This window comes from Erythrolamprus reginae, chromosome Z, assembly GCF_031021105.1.
Source record: "Erythrolamprus reginae isolate rEryReg1 chromosome Z, rEryReg1.hap1, whole genome shotgun sequence".
Classification (NCBI taxonomy): Eukaryota; Metazoa; Chordata; class Lepidosauria; order Squamata; family Dipsadidae; genus Erythrolamprus; species Erythrolamprus reginae.
In genome coordinates, this window is record NC_091963.1 from 90,615,498 (window position 1) to 90,635,873 (window position 20,376).

Here is a 20,376-nt window from a genome sequence, read left to right on the forward strand (position 1 = left end):
TATTTACTGTTGACCTCTCCCCTTTCCTAAGAAGCCTGTAAGGGGCGTGGATAAGCGCACTTTTGGGCCTACCGTCCCTGTCCTTCTGTCCTATTATCCTTATCAGTTGTTTATACTTTATTATGTTAATAAAGTATAAAGTATAATGTTAATACTCATTTGACAAATAAAATAAATAAATAAATAAATAAATAAGTATGTGGATCAAGAACTACCAAAGGTACAGGCAAAATTTTGAAGAACTAGAGATCAAATTGCCAACATATGCTGGATCATGGAGAAAGCTAGGGAGTTCCAGAAAAATATCTATTTCTGCTTCATTGACTACTAACACCTTTGATTGTGTGATCATAACAAACTGTTGCAAGTTCTTAAATAGATGGGAGTAGTAGGTCATCTTATTTGTCTCTTGAGAAATCTATATGTAGATTAAGACCTGGAGAACTGGACATGGAACCGCTGATTGGTTCAAAATTGGGAAAGGAGTCCAGCAAGACTGTATATAGTTGTCCTGCCTATTTAACTTTTATTTGTTTTTTTTATTGTTTAATTCAACTTCTATGCCACTCAATCCTCCCATAGGACTCAGAGCATATCATGGGAAAGGCAGACTAGATGAATAAAAAATTGGAATTAAAATTGCCAGAAGAAATATCAACAACTCAGATATGTAGATGATACCACTCTAATGGCAGAAAGTGAAGAACCAAATAGCTTCTTGATGTGGATGAAGAAGGAGAGTGCAAAAGTTGGCTTGAAACTCAACATTAAGAAAACTAAGATAGTGGCATCTGGCCCTCCCAATTACTGGCAAATAGATGGGGAAAAAAATGGAGGTAGTGACAGATTTTATTTTCATGGGCTCCAAGATCACCGCAGATGGGGACTGCAGCCAAGAAAATAAAAGACGTTGGCTCCTGAGGAAGAAAGCTATGGAAAATCTATATAGCATACTAAAAAGCAGAGACATCACCCTGCCAACAAAAGTGCGTATAGTGAGCCTTCTGACTATATGCACTGACTATATCAGCTAGCCATACCCTGGCCCTGGGTTGGGCTCAGAGGCAAAAAGGAAGCTGTGATGCTCCTGCAATATACCAGAGTGATTCGACACAAAAAACCCCATATAACCCTTCCCTGGTACAAAGATGAAGGGATTAGATACTGTACCCTACAGGTTAATTCTCTACCTTACAAGGCTGCAAGTTCAAACCCCAGTGAGGGTATGGCTAGCTGATGAGGCCAGAACAAGATCGAAATAGATCTATCCTAGTCTCCCTTAATTTTCAAATTCAGCAAAAACATGTGATACATACAGGATATAGTTTGTCGGCTATGAATATGTGTGTGTGTGTGTGTGTGTGTGTGTGTATATATAAAGAGATTTATATGAGAAAATGAAGTAAGCTTTGGTTAGTCCTCTACTAATGTCATCAGAGTGTTAAAATCCCCATTGAAGATGGTTGATTTTGCTCAATTTGCTCATTGCCCGCATCACAGGTCCACCCCTTCCTTCTCTCCTGTAGGGTTATGAGGCATTACTTTGGGGGTACTAATCACTAATTTCTCCCCCTTGTTGTTATTCCTCCCTTCCTTAGGTACCCAAACTATCTCCTCTAACATCTTTTTTTGCCCATGATCGTGTATTGGGTCTGCATTGTTCTACACCCTCTGGCGACATTAGTAGAGGATTAATAAAAGATTAGTTAATTTTAGTAGTTTTTAATAAATTTTAAACGTTCTGGAGATCGCAATGGCTGCTGCCTCTTCATTTATAAATACACCATGAACTCACATTTTAGGGCAATTCTTTATATACATACATACATACATACATACATACATACATACATACATACATTTCTCTCTATGTATGTATGTATGTATGTATGTATGTATGTATGTATGTATGTATGTACCTACGTACGTATGTGTGCATGTATGAAAGTCTTGGCATATTCGGGTTTATATTGCTATATATATTGCTCAAAAAATAAGGGGAACACTTAAAAAATACAATATAACTCCAAGTAAATCAAACTTCCGTGAAATCCCCATCCACCCCTGGGTCTAGGATGGGAGGAATGGGATCTAGGAGATGGGCAAAAGATGAAATGTTTGGGGGGAATGCAGATAAACTCCAATTAGAGCCCCCATTCAACCATGGAAATAACCCAGGGGTCCTTACAGGAACGGCACAGCTGGAAGCAAACCAGGCCTGACCCAAAGGGGGAGAAGCTACTATGAATAGGCAAAAATTCCCAAGAGGAAGGGGGCTCAAGCTCTTAGGCCCAGGAGGGTCTGCAGCTCAAAGACAATCTGGACAAATCCAAAGTTCGTGCCGATGAGTACAGATGGGCCAGGCCTCACTAATTAAGAACAAAGCAAGGCACGCTGGTTTAGAGGCCTAGTCAAGGAGTAATAGTCTGAGAGTCACACAGCCTACTCCGGGCCACGTGGTGGACTTTATGGCGCCAAGCGGCTGGAACATGGGCAAGCTGCCAAAATTACTGGCCGCTGTGGGCCTTCGCGCCAAAGAAAACGCTCCAATAGTTTGAATGGAGGAAAGACTAAAGTCCAGGAGATGAACAAGACAGCTTGTTATGTGTCCCACAGGGCCGGAGGAAAAAGGGCTACAAATAAAAACCTCCCAGCCGAGTAGATTTACAAGTAAATGCAATCTGGCAGTGGCATAAGCAGGGCAATTGCGAAACTTTTGGTGCCGAGCCCAGTAGAGCCGGCGCGAAGTCTAAGCTTCGAAGAAGAAAAATAATGGTAAACGATTTTACTTCTCTGTTGAATTTGCAGAGAGAGAGAGAATGAAGAGGGAAGGTGTTTTTGAGAGAAGCTGTGCCACTATACGTTCTGCTGGTAGGAGGACCAAGCGAATTCTGGGGAAAGGGCGGATCCAGCAATCTTTTTAAAAACAAGGCTCGGTCGGACAGCGAGCAACCCACGTGACTGCTGGACCTGCTCTTTCAGTACGGAGAAAAATGCATTCTATAATTTCTACTAAAAAAGGGACATGAATTTACAGAAAATATATATATGAGTATCTTTTAAAATAACAACTAACAAAGCTTTCATAGGTGCAAAAACAACTTATGAATGATCCTATAATTACTTTTGAAATACCAGATACTATTAAAAAGATGAAAACAGGCAAGCCTGCAAGCCTAGATGTCTCTGGATTCTACATAGGATGAACAGGTCAGACTTCACAAAATGATTAATGGATACATATAAGAACAAAGAAATAGCAGAACATTTTAATCTCCTGGACATTGATGGCGAACCTTTTTTCTGTCGGGTGCCAAAAGAGCATGCGTGCGCGCTATCGCGCATGGGCAAGGGCCCATACCCATAATTCATTGCCTGGAGAGGGAGAAAATGCCCCCCACCCCCAATGGAGGCCCTCTGGTGGTTGGAAATGGCCTGTTTCCCGACTTTTGGTGGGCCCAGTAAGCTCATGTTTCACTCTCCCCAGGCTTCAAAGGCTTCCCTGGAGCCAGGGGAGCCAGTGCCCTCCTTCATCCCCCACCAGAGGCTCTCTGGAAGCTAAAAACACTCTCCCAGAGCCGCTGTGTGAGCTAAAAATCAGCTGGCTGGCACACACATGCATGTTGGAGCTGAGCTAGGGCTATGGCAATGGCTCACGTGCCAGCAGATATGGCTCTGCATTCCACCTGTGGCACCATAGATTCGCCATTACTGTCCTAGGACATTTCATTACAGAACTCAAAAGTAGAAGTTCTGCAACACAGAAATTTTGCAAGCACAATTAAGTAAGAAACAACTAAATTGATATATATCAAAAGTTTTAAGCTATTTCAGGAAAACTGAATGCTTTTTTTTTTACATGGACTGCAATTATTAATTGATAAGATGCTTATAACTCTCCTGCCAGCTTCATGGGTATACTATTTTATTTTTCCTTTGCCCATCCTGTCTTCGGAGAGGGACGGCATACAAATGTAATTAATAATAATAATAATAATAATAATAATAATAATAATAATAATAATAATAATGTTTTACTCCCCAAACAAGGAATTAATGTCCTATATCTGGAGAGAGAAATATAAAGCAAGAAGGAGCAAAAATATTTTTCTGAATAGTTATTTGTATTTGAGTAATTTTGTCTCTTTTACTTATACCCTAGTTTGGCTGATAGATGGATAGATATATTTTCTTGATTTTGCTAATATGTTTCGAGAGCTATCTCATTGCATCCTTGTAGATAACATAATTAATGTAGGAGAGATCTTACAGTGTTCTGATGAAGCTGAAGAAGCTTCTTGGATGAGAAGCAAAATCTTTTCAGAGAAAAATAAGAAAGTCCAGTTGTCTCTTGAAAAAGCATCTTTGGGACAACCATGACCTGGATGGCTGAGAACCTCCATAGACATGTTGTTAAGGAAGTAATTTGCTGGAGCTATTTGCTTGTCAACTTTCCCAGGAGCATTGCAGGCTAATGTAAAAAAACCCTTTACAGGTTATAGAATGAGAATTACAATATTGAAACTGAGAAGAGAACTAATCGTGAACCGATATTCTTTTTCTTCCTCCTAGCGTATTCCCACAAGTGTAAGCTCTGTTTATCAGATCACTGAACACCATCTTGCACTGTCAGCTGCGTCTCCAGGGCGCAGGCCTGTAGCTTGCATATCTCTGTTGATGGTGTCTTGCCATCTCTGTTTTGGGTGCCCACAAGGTCACCGGACCTTAACTTCTAGCTGGTAAGCAGTCTTGGTAGGCTTGGTAGGTAATCATGCATAGATGTCTAGGAGAAAAATGCTTTCAGAGTCCGATAATTTTATATTACTTTGTGTTCAAACCCTTGTAAGATTCCCTTTACATTTATTTTCAAAATCGCATTATTTTCAGCAAACCCAACATCCACATGTTTCTTTTTCCTACCTGTGTCCTTCCTAATAAAATGAACGTGATTGCTGACATTAGTGGCTGCCTTGCTGAAATGCTCTTTAGTGTTTTTTACTTTTTTAATTTTTATTTTCTGTGACTCAGAATGGATTATGTTTTCCAAAGATGATCTTCAAAAATTCAGAAAACTTTCTAGGAATAATTCCTTCTTTAGTTTCTCACGTGTTCCTTCAAACACAGAGGGAAGTTGTGTATATATTCTATTTGACAGAGCAAAGGCTCTCTTCAACAGCTAGAGGAAAAAAATACTGGAGAAAACAAAGGAAGTGTAGAAGAGGAAGGCACGGAGCATTCTGGCAACATTGAAAAGGAAGAGGACTAGGACTGCACTCCCATTGCTTCACCAAACAAATATACATTCCCTATAAATAGGGATGAAATACATGAGCTGCTCTTCTAAATTTGAACCATCCTTTTCTGACTCAGCAGTTCTCTTTGCTTTACAGAAACCTGACTCAGTGAAGACAGTATAATACAGAGCACTGGGTTTCAGTTTCAAAGGATGGATTGGGTTATAGAGACATCTGGGAAAACAGGTGAGAGGGAATCTGCTTCTATGTTGATAATTGATGGTGCAAAGATGTCACAATACTAGAGAAATTTTACTATGTAGCCTTAAAAACACTATTTATCAATGGTCAAGCCTTTTATGCTCAGCAAGAGTTATCTTCATTCATTTTGATTGGGCTTATATAAAACTCCAGGCTTGCAAGCAGCATGCTGCAAATCTAGCTGCCCAGATTCTGTGCAAATAATAATAATAATAATAATAATAATAATAATAATAATAATAATAATAATAATTTATTAGACTTGTATGCCACCCCTCTCTGAAGACTCAGAGCGGCTCACAACAAATAATACAGAAATACAGTGATCTCTCGGTTAGCGCGGGGGTTACGTTCCAAGACCTCCCGCGCTAACCGATTTCCGCGTTATATTGGATGCGGAAGTAAAACCACCATCTGCGCATGTGCGCCATTTTTTTCATGGCCGCACATGCGCAGATGGTGGAGTTTGCGTGTGGGCGGTGGGGAAGACCAAGGGAAGATTCCTTCAGCCGCCCAACAGCTGATCTGCTCCGCAGCGCGGAAGCAGCGAGGAGCCGAAGATGGGGTAAAGGCAAAGGGGAAACCCCATCTTCGGCTCCTCGCTGCTGCCGCGCTGCGGAGCGGATCAGGTGTTGGGCGGCTGAAGGAACCTTCCCTTGGTCTTCCCGCTTGCCGCTTGCCAGTCCACACACGCCGGCCACAGGGGCGAGGGGTGGGGATGAAGGGGCAGGACTTCCCGGGCGGAAGGCATGCTCGGCTCTGCCGCTCCAGCCCCTTTCGGCCGAGCAGCCAGGGAAGTTGAGCCAGGCGTGGCGGCGGCAGCGCTGCTTCTCCGGTCGCCCGGTCCTCCTGCCTCCTGCGCCGATGTTCCCCGCTGCGACGGAAGGCAGTCGCTTGGCTAGGGAGGCTCGGCCGAAAGCGGCTGGAGCGGCAGAGCCGAGCACGCCTTCCGCCCGGGAAGTCCTGCCCCTTCATCCCCACCCCTCGCCCCTGTGGTCGGCGGGGATGAAAGGGCAGGACTCCCTGGGTGGAAGGCGTGCTCGGCTCTGCCGCTCCAGCCGCTTTCGGCCGAGCCTCCCTAGCCAAGCGACTGCCTTCCGTCGCAGCGGGGAACATCGGCGCAGGAGGCAGGAGAGGACCGGGCGACCGGAGAAGCAGCGCTGCCGCCGCCACGCCTGGCTCGACTTCCCTGGCTGCTTGGCCGGGGAGGCTCGGCCGAAAGCGGCTGGAGCGGCAGAGCCGAGCACGCCTTCCACCCAGCGATTGTTCCGCTGCCGCCAGCATGGCCTGGCTGGCAGCGGAAAATGTAACGGAGCCCACGGGGGATTCGCCTTCCTCCCACCCGCAGCCGAGACTGATTGTGGGCTCCTTCGCAACCTCGGAGAGCTTCCGGGGCATGAAAGCTCACGAAAACCAGGAAGCTCTCCGAGGTTGCGAAGGAGCCCACGATCAGTCGGCTGCCGGCGGGAGGAAAGCGAATGCCACGGGGCTGGGCTCGGCTCCCCCCTCGGCTCCCCCCCTTACCAGCCCCGCTGCGGAAGGCTCCATTCTGTTCCCTGCCGGCCCGATTGAGCGGCCGGCGGTCTCCATTCAGGGAACAGAATAAAAAAAAAATTTAAAAAAAAAATTTTTTTTTTAAAATAATATTTTAATATTTTATTTTTTAAATAATATTTTTTGAAAAACCGCGTTGCAGCGTTTCGCGCTAATCGAGAACGCGCAAGTCGAGGGACCACTGTACAAATCTAATATTAAAAACAATTATAAAAAACCCATTATAAAACAGTCATACAATCCAAACAAACCATACATAAAATGGAACAGCTAGGGGTATGTCAATTTCCCCAAGCCTGGCGTCATAGGTGGGTGGGGGCAATCCTAATCTCTGGGCGGAGTTGATGCCAGAGGGCCGGGGCCACCACAGAGAAGGCTCTTCCCCTGGGTCCTGCCAGACAACATTGCTTTGTCAACGGGACCTGGAGAAGGCCAACCCTGTGGGACCTAATCGGTCGCTGGGATTTGTGCGGCAGAAGGCGGTCCCGAAGGTATTCTGGTCCAATGCCATGTAGGGCTTTATAGGTCATAACCAAAACTTAAAATTGTGACCGGAAACTGATCGGCAGCCAGTGCAGGCCGCAGAGTGTTGATGAAACATGGGCATATTTAGGAAAGCCCATCATAGTTCCCGCGGCCACATTCTGCACGATCTGAAGTTTCTGAACACTTTTCAAAGGTAGCGCTATGTAGAGAGCGTTGCAGTAGTCGAACCTCAAGGTGATGAGGGCATGAGTGACTGTGAGCAGTGATTCCTTGTCCAAATAGGGCCGCAACTGGTGCACCAGGCGAACCTGGGTAAACGCATTCCTTGCCACAGCTGAAAGATGGTGCTCTAATGTTAGCTGTGGATCGAGGAAGATGACCAAGTTGCAGACCCTCTCTGAGGGGGTCAATAACTCCCCCCCCAGGGTAATGGACGGACAGATGGAATTGTCCTTGGGAGGCAAAACCCACAGCCATTTCATCTTGTCAGGGTTGAATATGAGCCTTTTGACTCCCATCCAGAACCGAACAGCCTCCAGGCACCGACACATCACTTCCACCGCTTCACTGACTGGACATGGGATGGAGATGTACAACTGTGAATCATCAACGTACTGATGATACCTCACCCCATGACCTTGTATGATCTCCCCCAGTGGTTTCATGTAGATATTAAATAACAGGGGGGAGAAGACCGACCCCTGAGGCACTCCGCAAGGGAGAGACCTAGAGGTAGCTTGGACAGACTTGTCTATATAAAGGTTTACCACACTATCTGCTTGACTGATTTAGGGCAGCCATGGATTTAGATATTGGGTTGTAGGAGTTCCGGATGCAAGGGAATGGAGGCCCAGGACAGCCAGGATGGCCAGTGGATAAATCAGTTTGGTGGGATGGGGGTTCTCAGAAATTGTGCTTCGCAATGGGCACAAAACCACCATCCTGGGGACAGGTGAAAGGGGGTGAGGGGAAAGGAATCTCAAATCCAATTGGATTTTCCAAGTATATGCGGGAATTTGGCAGAGCTCTTTAATGAGGAGGAATGTGAGATCCTGCCACCTCGTCGTTCTATCAATTGTGCCATGGAACTAATTCCCAGGGTGACATTGCTGAAGCCACGCATGTATTCCATGAAGCCTAAAAAACTCAAAAAGCTATGACGTTACATAGATAAAGATTTGGCCATGGGTTTTTATCACAGGTCAAGAATGGCTACACCTATCTTCTTTTGAGATAAAAAAGGGGGGTTTCTACTTATGTGTGGACTTTCAGGGCCTGAATGCAGTATGTGTGGAGTATCTCTACCTTCTACCTCTCATTAAAAATCTCCTTGCAATCCTGGGGTATGGTCACGTCTTTACAAAGCTTGACCTTAGGGAAGTGTACTACTGGGTGGGTATTGAACCAGGAAAACAATGTTTAATTGTCCTTTAGGGAGCTACCAATTTCATGTGATGCCGTTTGGGTTGCAAGGCATGCACAGCACACAGTTGATTAATGAGGTTCTGCATGAATATTTGTATCAGGAGTCCTGGTATTTACTTACTTACTTACTTATTCAAACAGACAGACAGACAGATTGACTGACTTCTATGCCACCCAATCCCGAAGGACTCGGGGCGGCTTACAACAATATAAAATTATCATATAGAATTACAAATAAGAATAAAAAGAAGTCAGGAAAAAACTGTTAGACACCTCAATTTGCCTACTGAGCAAATCGATTGGCAGCTGTTACTGTCAAAATGGCACCGCACTACACTTTGAAATATCTTGAATCCCTGGAGACTTACTGTATTTTTCGGTGTATAAGACACACTTTATTCCTCCCTAAAATAGGCTGATAATTAGGGTGCATCTTATACTCTGAATGTAGCTCTTTCCCCCACCCCAGCCCTAACTAGCTGCTAATGATCTTTCCAGCTCTTATCTTGCAGGCTCTTTCATTATTTCTCTCTATGAAGAATGTTTTCCAAGCTTTGCAGGGTTTTTTTTATTACTCTAACTTGCTCTGAGTAAGTTTCTTTCTAGTCCTATCCAGGTGCTAACAATGTTCCCAGCTCTTACCGGCTTGCAAGCTCTTTCATTGTTACTCTCTGCCAAGAATGTATTCCAAACCCTGTCTTTGTAGGGTTTTTTTTTCTTTGTGTTACTTTTTCCAGATATTCCTTTCCAGCCCTAACCGGGTGCTATTAATGTACCCAATTTCTTTCATTGTTACTCTCTGCGAAGCATGTATTCCAAACCCTGTCTTTGTAGGGTTTTTTCATTGTTTTACCTGCTCCGAATGTTTCTTTCCAGCCCTAACCAGGTGCTAACAATGTTCCCAGCTCTTACCCGCTTGCAAGCTCTTTCAGTGTTACTTTTTGCAAAGAAGAATGTTTTCCAAGTCCTAGGTTTTTGCAGGGTTTTTTCCATTGCCCTACTTGCTCAGACTGTTTCTTTCCAGGTGCTAACGATGTTTCCAGCTTTTACTGGCTTGCAAGCTCTCTCATTGCTACTCTCTCGAAATTAAAAAAAAATTAAATCCTTAACCAGGGGATAAAATAATGTGTTTTTCCTTCCCCAAAACTAAGCTGTATCTTATATTCTTGTGCGTCTTATACTCCAAAAAATATGGTATTTGCAGGTCATACAGATTTCAGCTCAGCTCAGCATTCAATACCATCATAACAGCAATTCTTTACACTAAACCAGTGGTGCCAAACTGGATTTCTTCGAGGGGTGGATCAGTATTGTAGATCTCTATGGGCTGGAGTGGGTGGGACAGATGCTTCCAGCAGTACCCTTCCAGCCAATATAGGGTGTGTCGGTCAGTGTGCAACCCCGTGCCTCATTTTTGCCCTCCATGGCCTCCTTCCTACAGCACTCTGACAGCCGAAAATGGGCCACACCGTCTGTTTCCGGCCATTTTTCCAGCTCATTTTCTGCCAGCAGAGTGCTGCAGGAGGCCATGGAATGTAAAAGTGAGGCAGACCCCCCCACATGCAGCCCATTTTAGCCACTAGAAGCACCACAGGCTGCTCCTTTGATATTTCCAGGAGGCCTCATGGACTGGATCCTGCACAAGGGTCTTGAGTTTGATACCTCTGCTCTAAATGACTCAACTAGCTGTGTCTGTAGATAGATTATAAGCTTTCTGACAGATATGAAGCTAAGGAAACTTACACTTAATACCTGGGCAACTGGCATATGTGATTTTCAGGGCTGTATGTGACGCCACTACTCTTTTATCTATATACCAGTGATGGCATCTGTAGAGATCTCTCTGTTAAAGTACTGAAGTTTGCAGATGATACAATAGTTATCAGGCTCATTTGAGATGGTGATATGTCTGCATAGAGATATCCAAACAGGCCAGGGATCTGTTTGGTTGATATTCCTGTACTGAATGAAAACATAGATTCAGTGGCCCAATTTTCAAGTGTATAGTTTTGTAATTCTTATGACTTTGTTTTTGTTCTTATTACCTATAAAAATCAGAAACACTATGTAAGCGTATTATTCATTTATTTCAATATTGTGATGATTCTGTTTTTTAAATTATGACACAATAAAGAAATTTCATTATTTGTAAATTCCATCTCATTAGCCCTTTCACACTTTTTCCACTTTATTTATTTATTTATTAAATTTGTATGCTGCCCCTCTCCGTAGACTCGGGGTGGCTCACAACAGGAATAGAAAAAACAAAGTAGAATACAAATCTAATAATTAGAAAGCTAAAAACCCATAATTTAAAAAAACATGCACACAACATACCATACATAAACAATATAGGCCTGGGGAAGTTATATCAGTTCCCCCATGCCTGACGAGAGAGGTGGGTTTTAAGGAGTTTATGAAAGGCAAGAAGGGTGGGGGCAGTTCTAATCTCAGGGGGGAGCTGGTTCCAGAGGGTCGGGGCCGCCACTAAATAAAATATATTTATGTTGAGAATACTGTATATGAAGGGTTTTTTCACTGAATTTATTTTCTTTGTTGAAGCTGAGTCAAAAAACTTATGACCACATGATGAAAGTTCTTTCTTTTTCTTGCACATGACTTGTGTAAAATGGGAAAGGTTTTAACTGCCAAGATGTGGCTGTTATATTGATTACTCATCTGGCCTTTCTGCAGATGCCCTTGCTTCCTCAGGAATTACTTTGAAGCTTCTTTAGAATTTTCTGTGAATAATGCTAAGTGTGAGTGGAGAAAGACATTAAGAAGTAATAGTAATAAATAATAAAATAAAGCAGATAAAAAGATATTAAGCCTAGAGGTTTACTCTATTACCTGTTGTGGCAAAATAATAACAACGCCTCTCCCAGCAATAACAATGAAATACATTAGTTTCTGAAGAAACAAAATATATATTGTAGGCAACGTTCACTTACTTGAAATATCTGTTTCAAGGAGAAGAGGGCCCGCCTTAACTCCCGTCCATTTGAGTTGTATAATTTCTCTGAAAGGACAAAATGTTTAAAAATTATCTGATTATTATAATCAGTCGTGGAGCCTGTTGCTTATAGAGAAAAAAATATGGTCTCTCTCCCCTTTCCTTTGGCAATGTTTATAGTATGAAATACCTTGTACAGTGATACCTCATCTTACGAACCCCTCGTCATACGATCTTTTCGAGATACAAACCCGGGGTTTAAGATTTTTTTTGCCTCTTCTTCCGAACTATTTTTACCTTACAAACCTGCCGCCGCTGGGATGCCCCGCCTCCGGACTTCTGTTGCCAGCCGAAGCGCCCGTTTTCACACTGGTGGGATTCCCCTGGGGCTCCCCTCCATGGGAAACCCCGCCTCCAGATTTTGCGATGCTGCAGGGGGATCCCAGCAGGAAAATCCCAGCATCGCAAAAATGGGCACTTCACTGGCAACGGAAGTCCGGTGGTGGGGTTTCCCAGCAAGGGAATTTACAATGCTGCGATTTTGCTGAGGCTTCCCTCACTGGGAAACCCCACTTCCGGACTTCCAGCAAAGCACCCGTTTTTGCGATGCTGAGATTCCCCTGCAGCATTGCAAAAACATGGAAGTCTGGAGGTGGGGTTTCCCATGGAGGGGAGCCTCAGGAGATTCCCACCAGTGTGAAAACGGGTGCTTCAGCTGGCAAAAGTGGTGAATTTTGAGCTTGCACACATTAATCGCTTTTCCATTGATTCCTATGGAAAACATTGTTTCATCTTACAAACCTTTCACTTTACGAACCTCATCCTGGAACCAATTAAGTTCGTAAGACAAGGTATCACTGTATATGTAAAAAAAGTGCAATAATAAACAAACTCAGAGCCAGTTTGATCTAAAAGAGTAATTGGGGAGTAGTAATAGGATACGCCAATGCATTAATCATTTACATATAATGTAAATAATTTCCTATATCAACATTATTAAATAAGTTTTAAAAGTTTAATTATCAAATTTTATAAATGCTGACTGTATGAATTGTAATTTACTCACTCATGTAGCCAAGTGTAGCATACTTTTGCCATTAAGCCAACACAGTTTACAAAGTGAAAATATTTCCAAAAAATGTTGTGATACAATCCAGGAAATTATATTTAATGAGGGGGAAAAACCCTTTAATTGTATAGCAATGGAGACTACAGTAGTCCATGACTTACAACCATTCATTTAGTGACTTTTGAAAATTATAAGTGACTTATGAATGGTTTTCTCACTTATCCTCATTTCAGCATTTCCATAGTCACATGATCAAAATTTGAGTACTTGGCAACTGGCATGTATTTATGATTGTTGTGCAGTCCTGGGGTCATTTGTAAACTTTCCAGCTGCCTTCTGACAAGCAAAGTCAATGGAAGAAGCGTGATCCATTTAACAACTACAATAATTTGCTTAACAACTTTGAAAAGAAGTCCTAAAATGTGCTAAAACTCACTTAAGAAGTGCCTTGCTTAGCAACAGAGATTTTGGGCTCCATTGTGATCTTAGGTCAAGGACTACCTATGTATTTTTTTTGGGGGGGCGGGGAGATAAATCCAAAAACAGGAGAAATCTGAAAGAGGTTTATAAGGATAAAATATTTGCAAAAGAAAATAAAAGAGCAAAACCAAAAAAAACCCTTTTCAAAAGCATGTTGTAATAAAGTTGTCTAAAATCAAATAGTATAAAAAGATTTATTTTTAAAGATCATTCAATTTCCATTTTTTTGAAAATGAATTTTTGAAAAATAAATAACTCTAAAAGCTGTCTTACAAAATAAATTACTAACTTTCATAATAAAGAATATATGGTCACTGTATGCATAGCACAATTTGTTGAATACACCTAACTCTATATTCTGAATCCTAATCACCAACATTGCATTCAACAGAAAAAGACCGTTGAACTTACCTGAACGGTCTTCTCGATGCACTGCAAGGAGAGTCCAAGATGGGTTATTCTTCAGTCTGATTGGTAGGGACAGAGTTTAATTTAAATATTAAGTACTAGGCAGGCACCGCCTCCCCCTTAGCCCTCCAGTCTAAAATAAAGCGAAGGAGCAGTAAAGCAAAATATAATTTATTAAACAATTCAAATTCCACAACTCAAACTGTAACGAAAACTCAACCCCCACAGTGGCCCTGGTCCCAGAGTCGGGAGGGTTTGGACTCTCCTTGCAGTGTATCGAGAAGACCGTTCAGGTAAGTTCAACGGTCTTTCTCCAATGCACTTGCAAGGAGAGTCCAAGATGGGATATGCCCAAGTTAGGATCACAGGGAGGGAGTAGACTGGACCAGGGGCTCCGAAAAAGAACACACCCCTTGCAAAACCCTCCTCCCAAATGCTGCTTCCGCAGAAGCAAATGAGTCAATCCGATAACGCTTGATAAATGTTGACGGAGCTGCCCACGTGGCCACTCTACATATGTCCTCCAAAGAAGCCTGGGTTCTCCAGGCCGATGACGTGGCCGCACTACGAGTCGAATGTCCTGTTATCCCCAATGGAATTGGGGATCCCTTAGTCCTATATGCTTCTGAAATGCATTCCCTCAACCAGCGGCTGATAGTTTGGGAGGACACCTTGGTGCCCATGGTCCTGGCGGAAAAGGACACAAACAAAGCTTCTGAAGTCCTAAAAGTCTGAGTCCTCCGGATATAGATCTTTAGGGCTCGTCTCACGTCCAGCTTGTGCCACCTCAATTCAGATGGGTGAGTCCCATGGGCACAGAAGTCCGGTAGCATGATGTCTTGTGCTGTGTGAAAAGAAGTGTTCACCTTTGCGATAAACACCGGGTCTAGTCTAAGGACTACTCTGTTTGGATCAAACTGACAAAGGTCCGGTCGCATTGACAAAGCAGCTATCTCGGAAACCCTCCTGGCTGAGGTGATCGCAACCAAGAAGGCAGTTTTAAGAGTCAGCAATCTTAACGAGATCTGGCATATAGGTTCGAAGGGGGGACCTGTCAGAGCGTGCAACACTAAGGGGAGGTCTCAAGAAGGAAAACGATGTATCACCGGTGGTTTGATATTGGCCGCCCCTTTCAGGAAGTCTCTGATCCAGGGATGTCTGGTAAGGGGGCGGTAGCTGTCTGTCGAGATGATGGTGGCCAGAGCGGCGACATGATGACGTAAAGTATTGGGGGCGAGGCCCTTCTCTAGGCCTGCCTGTAGAAAGGTTAAGACAATGCGCGGTGACGCCCTCTGAGGGTCTACCTCCCGCTGTTCACAAAAACTGCAGAAAGCCGCCCAAGTGGCCTGGTAAACTCGCCTGGTAGATGGTCTGCGGGCTGCTTGTATAGTGTCAATGACTGTGTCTGGCAGATCTTGGCGCTTCAGATGTTCCCGCTCAAGTGCCACATGGTTAGTTGCCACCACTGTGGCTCCGGGTGAGACAATGACCCCTGGGTGAGAGAGATCCGGTGGTCTGGGATTCTCCAGCAGGGCGACATCGAGAGTTGTATCAGATCCGTAAACCAGGTGCGACGAGGCCAATAGGGGGCTATCAACAGAACCTCTGCTCTTTCTTCCAGGATCTTCCGTATCACCCTGGGGAGGATGGACAGAGGCGGAAACGCGTATAGGAGACCCTGAGGCCACTGAAGAGTTAGCGCATCCACCCCTTCCGCACCCGGGGAAGGGAAGCAAGCGAAGAAGCGAGGGAGCTGGGTGTTGAGGCTGGTTGCGAATAAGTCCATCACCGGATTCCTGAATCTCCTCACCGCCTCCTGGAAAATTCTGAGGTCCAGTCGCCATTCTCCCGGATCGAGTGTCTGGCAGCTGAGCCAGTCTGCCCACATGTTCTCTACTCCCGAAATGTGTTCCACTGACAGCGAGGCCAGATTTGCCTCTGCCCATCTGAGTAGTGATGTCGACTCCTTCATCAGCCTCCTTGACTGTGTTCCCCCCTGTCTGTTGATATGGGAACGCGTGGATACGTTGTCGGTCAGGATTCATACATGATGACCCCGAACCAGATGGGCAAGACTGTGGAGGGCCAATGAAACTGCCTTTAGTTCTAAGAAGTTTATATTGATCTCCTGTAAGTCCTGGAGATCCCAGAGTCCCTGAACCATGTGTGAGGAAAGGTGTGCTCCCCACCCTGTCAAGCTGGCGTCCGTTGTTATTGTAAGAAAGTCCTTGTCCAGGAATAGGGAGCCCCTGTTCAGCGAAGGGGACATCCACCATCGCAGTGAATTGCGTATCCTGGCGCTGAGGAAGACTCTCCTGTGAGAGTGGCTGGACTTTTGTCTCTGATATGGCAACAGGAACCATTGGAGCGGGCGCAAATGATGTCTTGCCCATGGAACTATATCTATGCATGAGACAAGAGTTCCCAAGACCTTTGACAGCTGGGCAAGACTGGGGTATTGTTGAGGTCCCAGTTCCTTTATCAGTTTCCTGATTGTTCTTTGTCTTTCCTGGGACAGAAAGACCATGCCCAGGCTGGAGTCTATAGTGGTGCCCAGGTGGGCAAGATGAGTCGTAGGAGTCAAGTGGCTCTTGTCCCAGTTGACTGTAAAGCCATGGTCCTGTAGTGTTTGGATTGTCAGCTGCAAGTCTCTGTGTGCCTGCTCCGTTGTCCTTGACAGAATGACGATGTCATCGAGGTACGCCATCAAGCGTACCGACTGGCGTCTGAGGCTGGTCGTGAGGACGTCCAGTAACTTTGTGAACGTCCTGGGGGCGGAAGAGAGCCCAAATGGCATCGCTTTGTACTGAAAATGTTTAAACAGAATCTCAGGAATTGTCTGTGTTGTGGGAAAATGGGTACGTGAAGGTAGGCCTCCTTCAGATCTATCGATGTCATATCGTTCTGCCTTATAGAAGCCAGGATGGTTTTTAGTGAATGCATTTTGAATTTCCTGTACTTGACGTAGAGATTCAATTGCCGTAGATTGAGGATCATTCGAACTCCCCCCGAGGGCTTTGGAACAAGAAATATTGCCGAGTAAAAGCCTTTGCCTTGTTGGGCTAAGGGCACCTCTTCTATAGCCCCTATCTCCAACAGGTGAGACACCTCCCGGTATAGGAGATTCCTCTTTTGTATGTCTGCTGGGGTGCGACAAGGCAGGAAGCATTGAGGGGGAGGATGAAAGAACTCGATCCTCAGGCCCCGGGATACCGTAGCCGCTGCCCATGCGTCTAAGGACGTGGCCTCCCAGATGCCCGGGAAGTGCAGCAGCCTGCCACCCAGGGGGGCATTGCCCGGAGAGTCACTTTTTCTTCCTGAAGCCCCTGTTGGCCCCTCTGAAGGGGCGGCGGCCCTGGTATGGCCGATTTCGGTCGGCCTGGGAAGACCTGTCTGACCTGAATGATCCCTGGTTGAAGGAGCCCTGGAAGTATGGCCTCGACGTTTGGGTGTTGGTCGAGGAGGGCTCTGCTCGAAAGGGTTGACGCCGTTGATAGGGAGTGAAGCGTCTATCCTGTTTCCTGTGGGCCCTGGGCATCACTTTTTTCTTGTCCTTGTCCTCGACTAGGACATCATCCAGGACCTCCCCAAACAGCTTACTTTCCCTTGAATGAAGAGGAGGCTAGACTCCATTTGGATTTGACATCCGCCTGCCAATTGCGAAGCCAAATGTCGCTGCGAGAGGCCACGGACGAAGCCATTGCCCATGACGCGAACTTTGCGGCATTGACTGTGGCATCCGCCGAAAACTCCGTGGCCGCCAGCAATTTATTGAGGTCCTGGCGAAGTCTTCCGTCCTCAGGATCGGCCCTGGCCTGGATCTCCTGAATCCAGAGGATCATGGCTCTATTGAAAAACGAGGCCGCCAAGGCGGCTCGTACAGCCTAGGCCACCATCTGGTGGGTCCTGCAAACTACGTTCTCCGCCCTCTTGTCCTTAGCTTTCAGTCCTTCTTGTGATTCGGACGGGACAAGGGCGTTAGACACCAGGCTCGTTACGGGCTTATCCACAGCTGGGAATTCTAGTAGATCATCTGTTGGTCGAAGGTGTAAAACTTGCGGTCAAGATTGGAAGGGCCCTGGCTTGCCGCAGGGTTTTCCCACGGTCGCTGGATCATTTCCAGGAACAGCTGGGAAGATGGGATGTTTACAGTCTCCTGTTTGGGGAAGGCGAACAGACCTCCTGTCGGTTGAGCTGCCTCAGAGGACCCCGCCTGGCCTCCTTCTCCAGCCTGATCAATGGTAAGCTTTGCCTTATTCAAGAGCACCTTGAAGAGGGAGGATTTAAAGAGGCCCGTGAAGCTGGGCTGTTCTGGTGGCTGGTCATCTCCAGACAGGTCATCTTTTGCTGCACTAAAGTCATCTCTGGATGAATCCTCCTCATCCATGGAGCCCATCAAGGCCTGCGTGGCAGGGGCCATCAAGGGGTCTCTAAGCCTCGTTGGAGGGAGTCCCACTGGAATCTGTTGTTGCTGTGCCCCAGTGGCCAGGCCCTGGGTGTATGCATTGGTAATCAAGTCCTGAAGGGCCTGGGGCATGCTTTGCCAAGCGTCCCAGGGGTTGCGTAGGCCCGCGGCAGTTGGGGTGAAAGTGGTTGCCTGCGCATATTGCGAGGGCTGAGAGGGTGGGAAGTTGGCAGACCACCCTGAGGATTGCCTCCCCATGCTGCATGATTCTGCCCTGGATGGTGCCCAGGTCTGAGTCCCTCTCTCTGGGGACCAATCTCGCTCTGAGGCTGAGGCTGTAACCCCCGGGAAGAATATGGGGGATTGGAAGTTAATTGCTGGCTGGGAGGGAGAGCCGGCCCCGATGCTTTCTGAGAAGCCTCCAGCTGTTTTTCAAGTGCTCTGATGCGCTTCTCTGCATCCCTCACGATGTCCCTTGAGAGGACTTTGCCTTTGAGGTTTTTTCCTTGGGGGTACTAGGCCCCGTGGCGGTGGTCTCCTCCCCAATCTGAGCTGCCTGTTCTGCCATGCCCAGAATTGTACTCACGATCCGTGTATAATGCCAGTAAAACTGCTGCGCAGTGCCAAAAAGCTCCGTAATAAAGCCAAACTCCCAAAGAACGAAAGTGAAATTGTAACAGAGCCCCTTCTGCGCCTGCGTGTCTCCCGAGCAGGCTCAATGGGGGGGGGGGGCTGTGCCTGGGTAAGGCTCCAATCGGGCGACCTTACCAATATGGCCGCCGGCCGGTTCCCATGGGAACGCGACCTGATTGGGCGCGAGGAGCAGTTGCCAGGTGACTCCGGACCCTCCCAAGATGGCCGCCGATCGTTGCCAAGGCGACCTTACCAAAATGGCCGCCGGCTGGCTTCCCTGGCAACAGTTTGTATACTTAAAATGGCCGCCGATTGTTGCTACGGAGATGGGCTGGAAGGGTCAGCGATTCCCGCCTTCCGCGATCGGTGCCGTGTACAAGGGCCGAATTTCCTTTTGAAGAGCCGATCCGTCGCTGAGAGCAGGAGCATACTAAAGCCGCGACTCGGCTCTAGCCTGCCTTCGTTGGGGGGGGGCAATCGCCTCCCCCACGGGCCACTTGCGAGAAGTCCGCTTCCCAGCCCTGTGGTATATCCGCCGGGAAGGGGACGGACCCCCCCCCCCGAGGCGTCAACCACCTCCTCGGCTTCCGGGCGCTACCGCGGAGGTAGGCCACCCAGGAGCTCTCTCCCGAACCCACACTGGCATTCCGGCAGAGTCTTCTCTCTCCGTGTGGGTCCCAAGTAGGGAGGAGCAGCAGGCAACTGGGTTAAACCCGCTGGAGATTTGAACCCAGAGCCGCCCAAGGCAAAATACCCCCAGCTGCACCTAAGAAAAAAGGAAAGGAGAAAACAAAGTTAGTATATACGCAGAAATTAAGCAATAAAAACAATAATTACATGAAGAGCAAACTCAGAAGTCCCTTTACTGCGACTGAGTTTTTTAGACTGGAGGGCTAAGGGGGAGGCGGTGCCTGCCTAGTACTTAATATTTAAATTAAACTCAGTTCCTACCAATCAGACTGAAGAATAAATAACCCATCTTAGACTCTCCTTGCAAGTGCATTGGAGAATGGCCAATTCCAGGCCTTTTTAAAACTGATTTTCTATTAGCTCCATTAAAAACAGAAAAATAGTCTGTTACTGTACACTTGGTAGTGATAACTCTTTTCAAGTTCTTTTTAATTGATATTAGAATGGAGCAATACAGCAAGGCAATCTTTATTGCATGTAAATGATATTAATCCTGATTCTGGAACACTTTGATGAGGAAAAACGGTTGAAGCCACTACTATCTACTTTATATTAAATAATTTGTTTGTTCTGTAGAATTATATAATATTTATATTTTACTACTTTGTTTCAGTAAATTCAAAATGCCACATTAGTATTTCCTTACTGTACAATTACATAGTGAAATGGAGCAAGGGGATAGATTTTCTTTCCTCATACTTCCTGGGTCTTTTTAACTGCCAAATATCAGTGGGAAGATCCTTTCAGAAAACAGGGTTAATCCAGATAATTTAAAAAA

At 45.7% G+C, this 20,376-nt stretch overlaps 1 protein-coding gene across 4 annotated transcripts in view; it reads right to left on the reverse strand.

Moving 5' to 3' along the window:
- Positions 1–20,376, reverse strand: part of FHOD3 (formin homology 2 domain containing 3) — a 363,967-nt gene that overhangs the window by 229,179 nt on the left and 114,412 nt on the right. For all 4 annotated transcript variants that reach the window (XM_070728908.1, XM_070728906.1, XM_070728907.1 and 1 more), the window contains exon 4: positions 11,912–11,979. In XM_070728908.1, the coding sequence (XP_070585009.1) occupies positions 11,912–11,979 (68 nt within the window). The remainder of the gene's footprint in view (positions 1–11,911; positions 11,980–20,376) is intronic.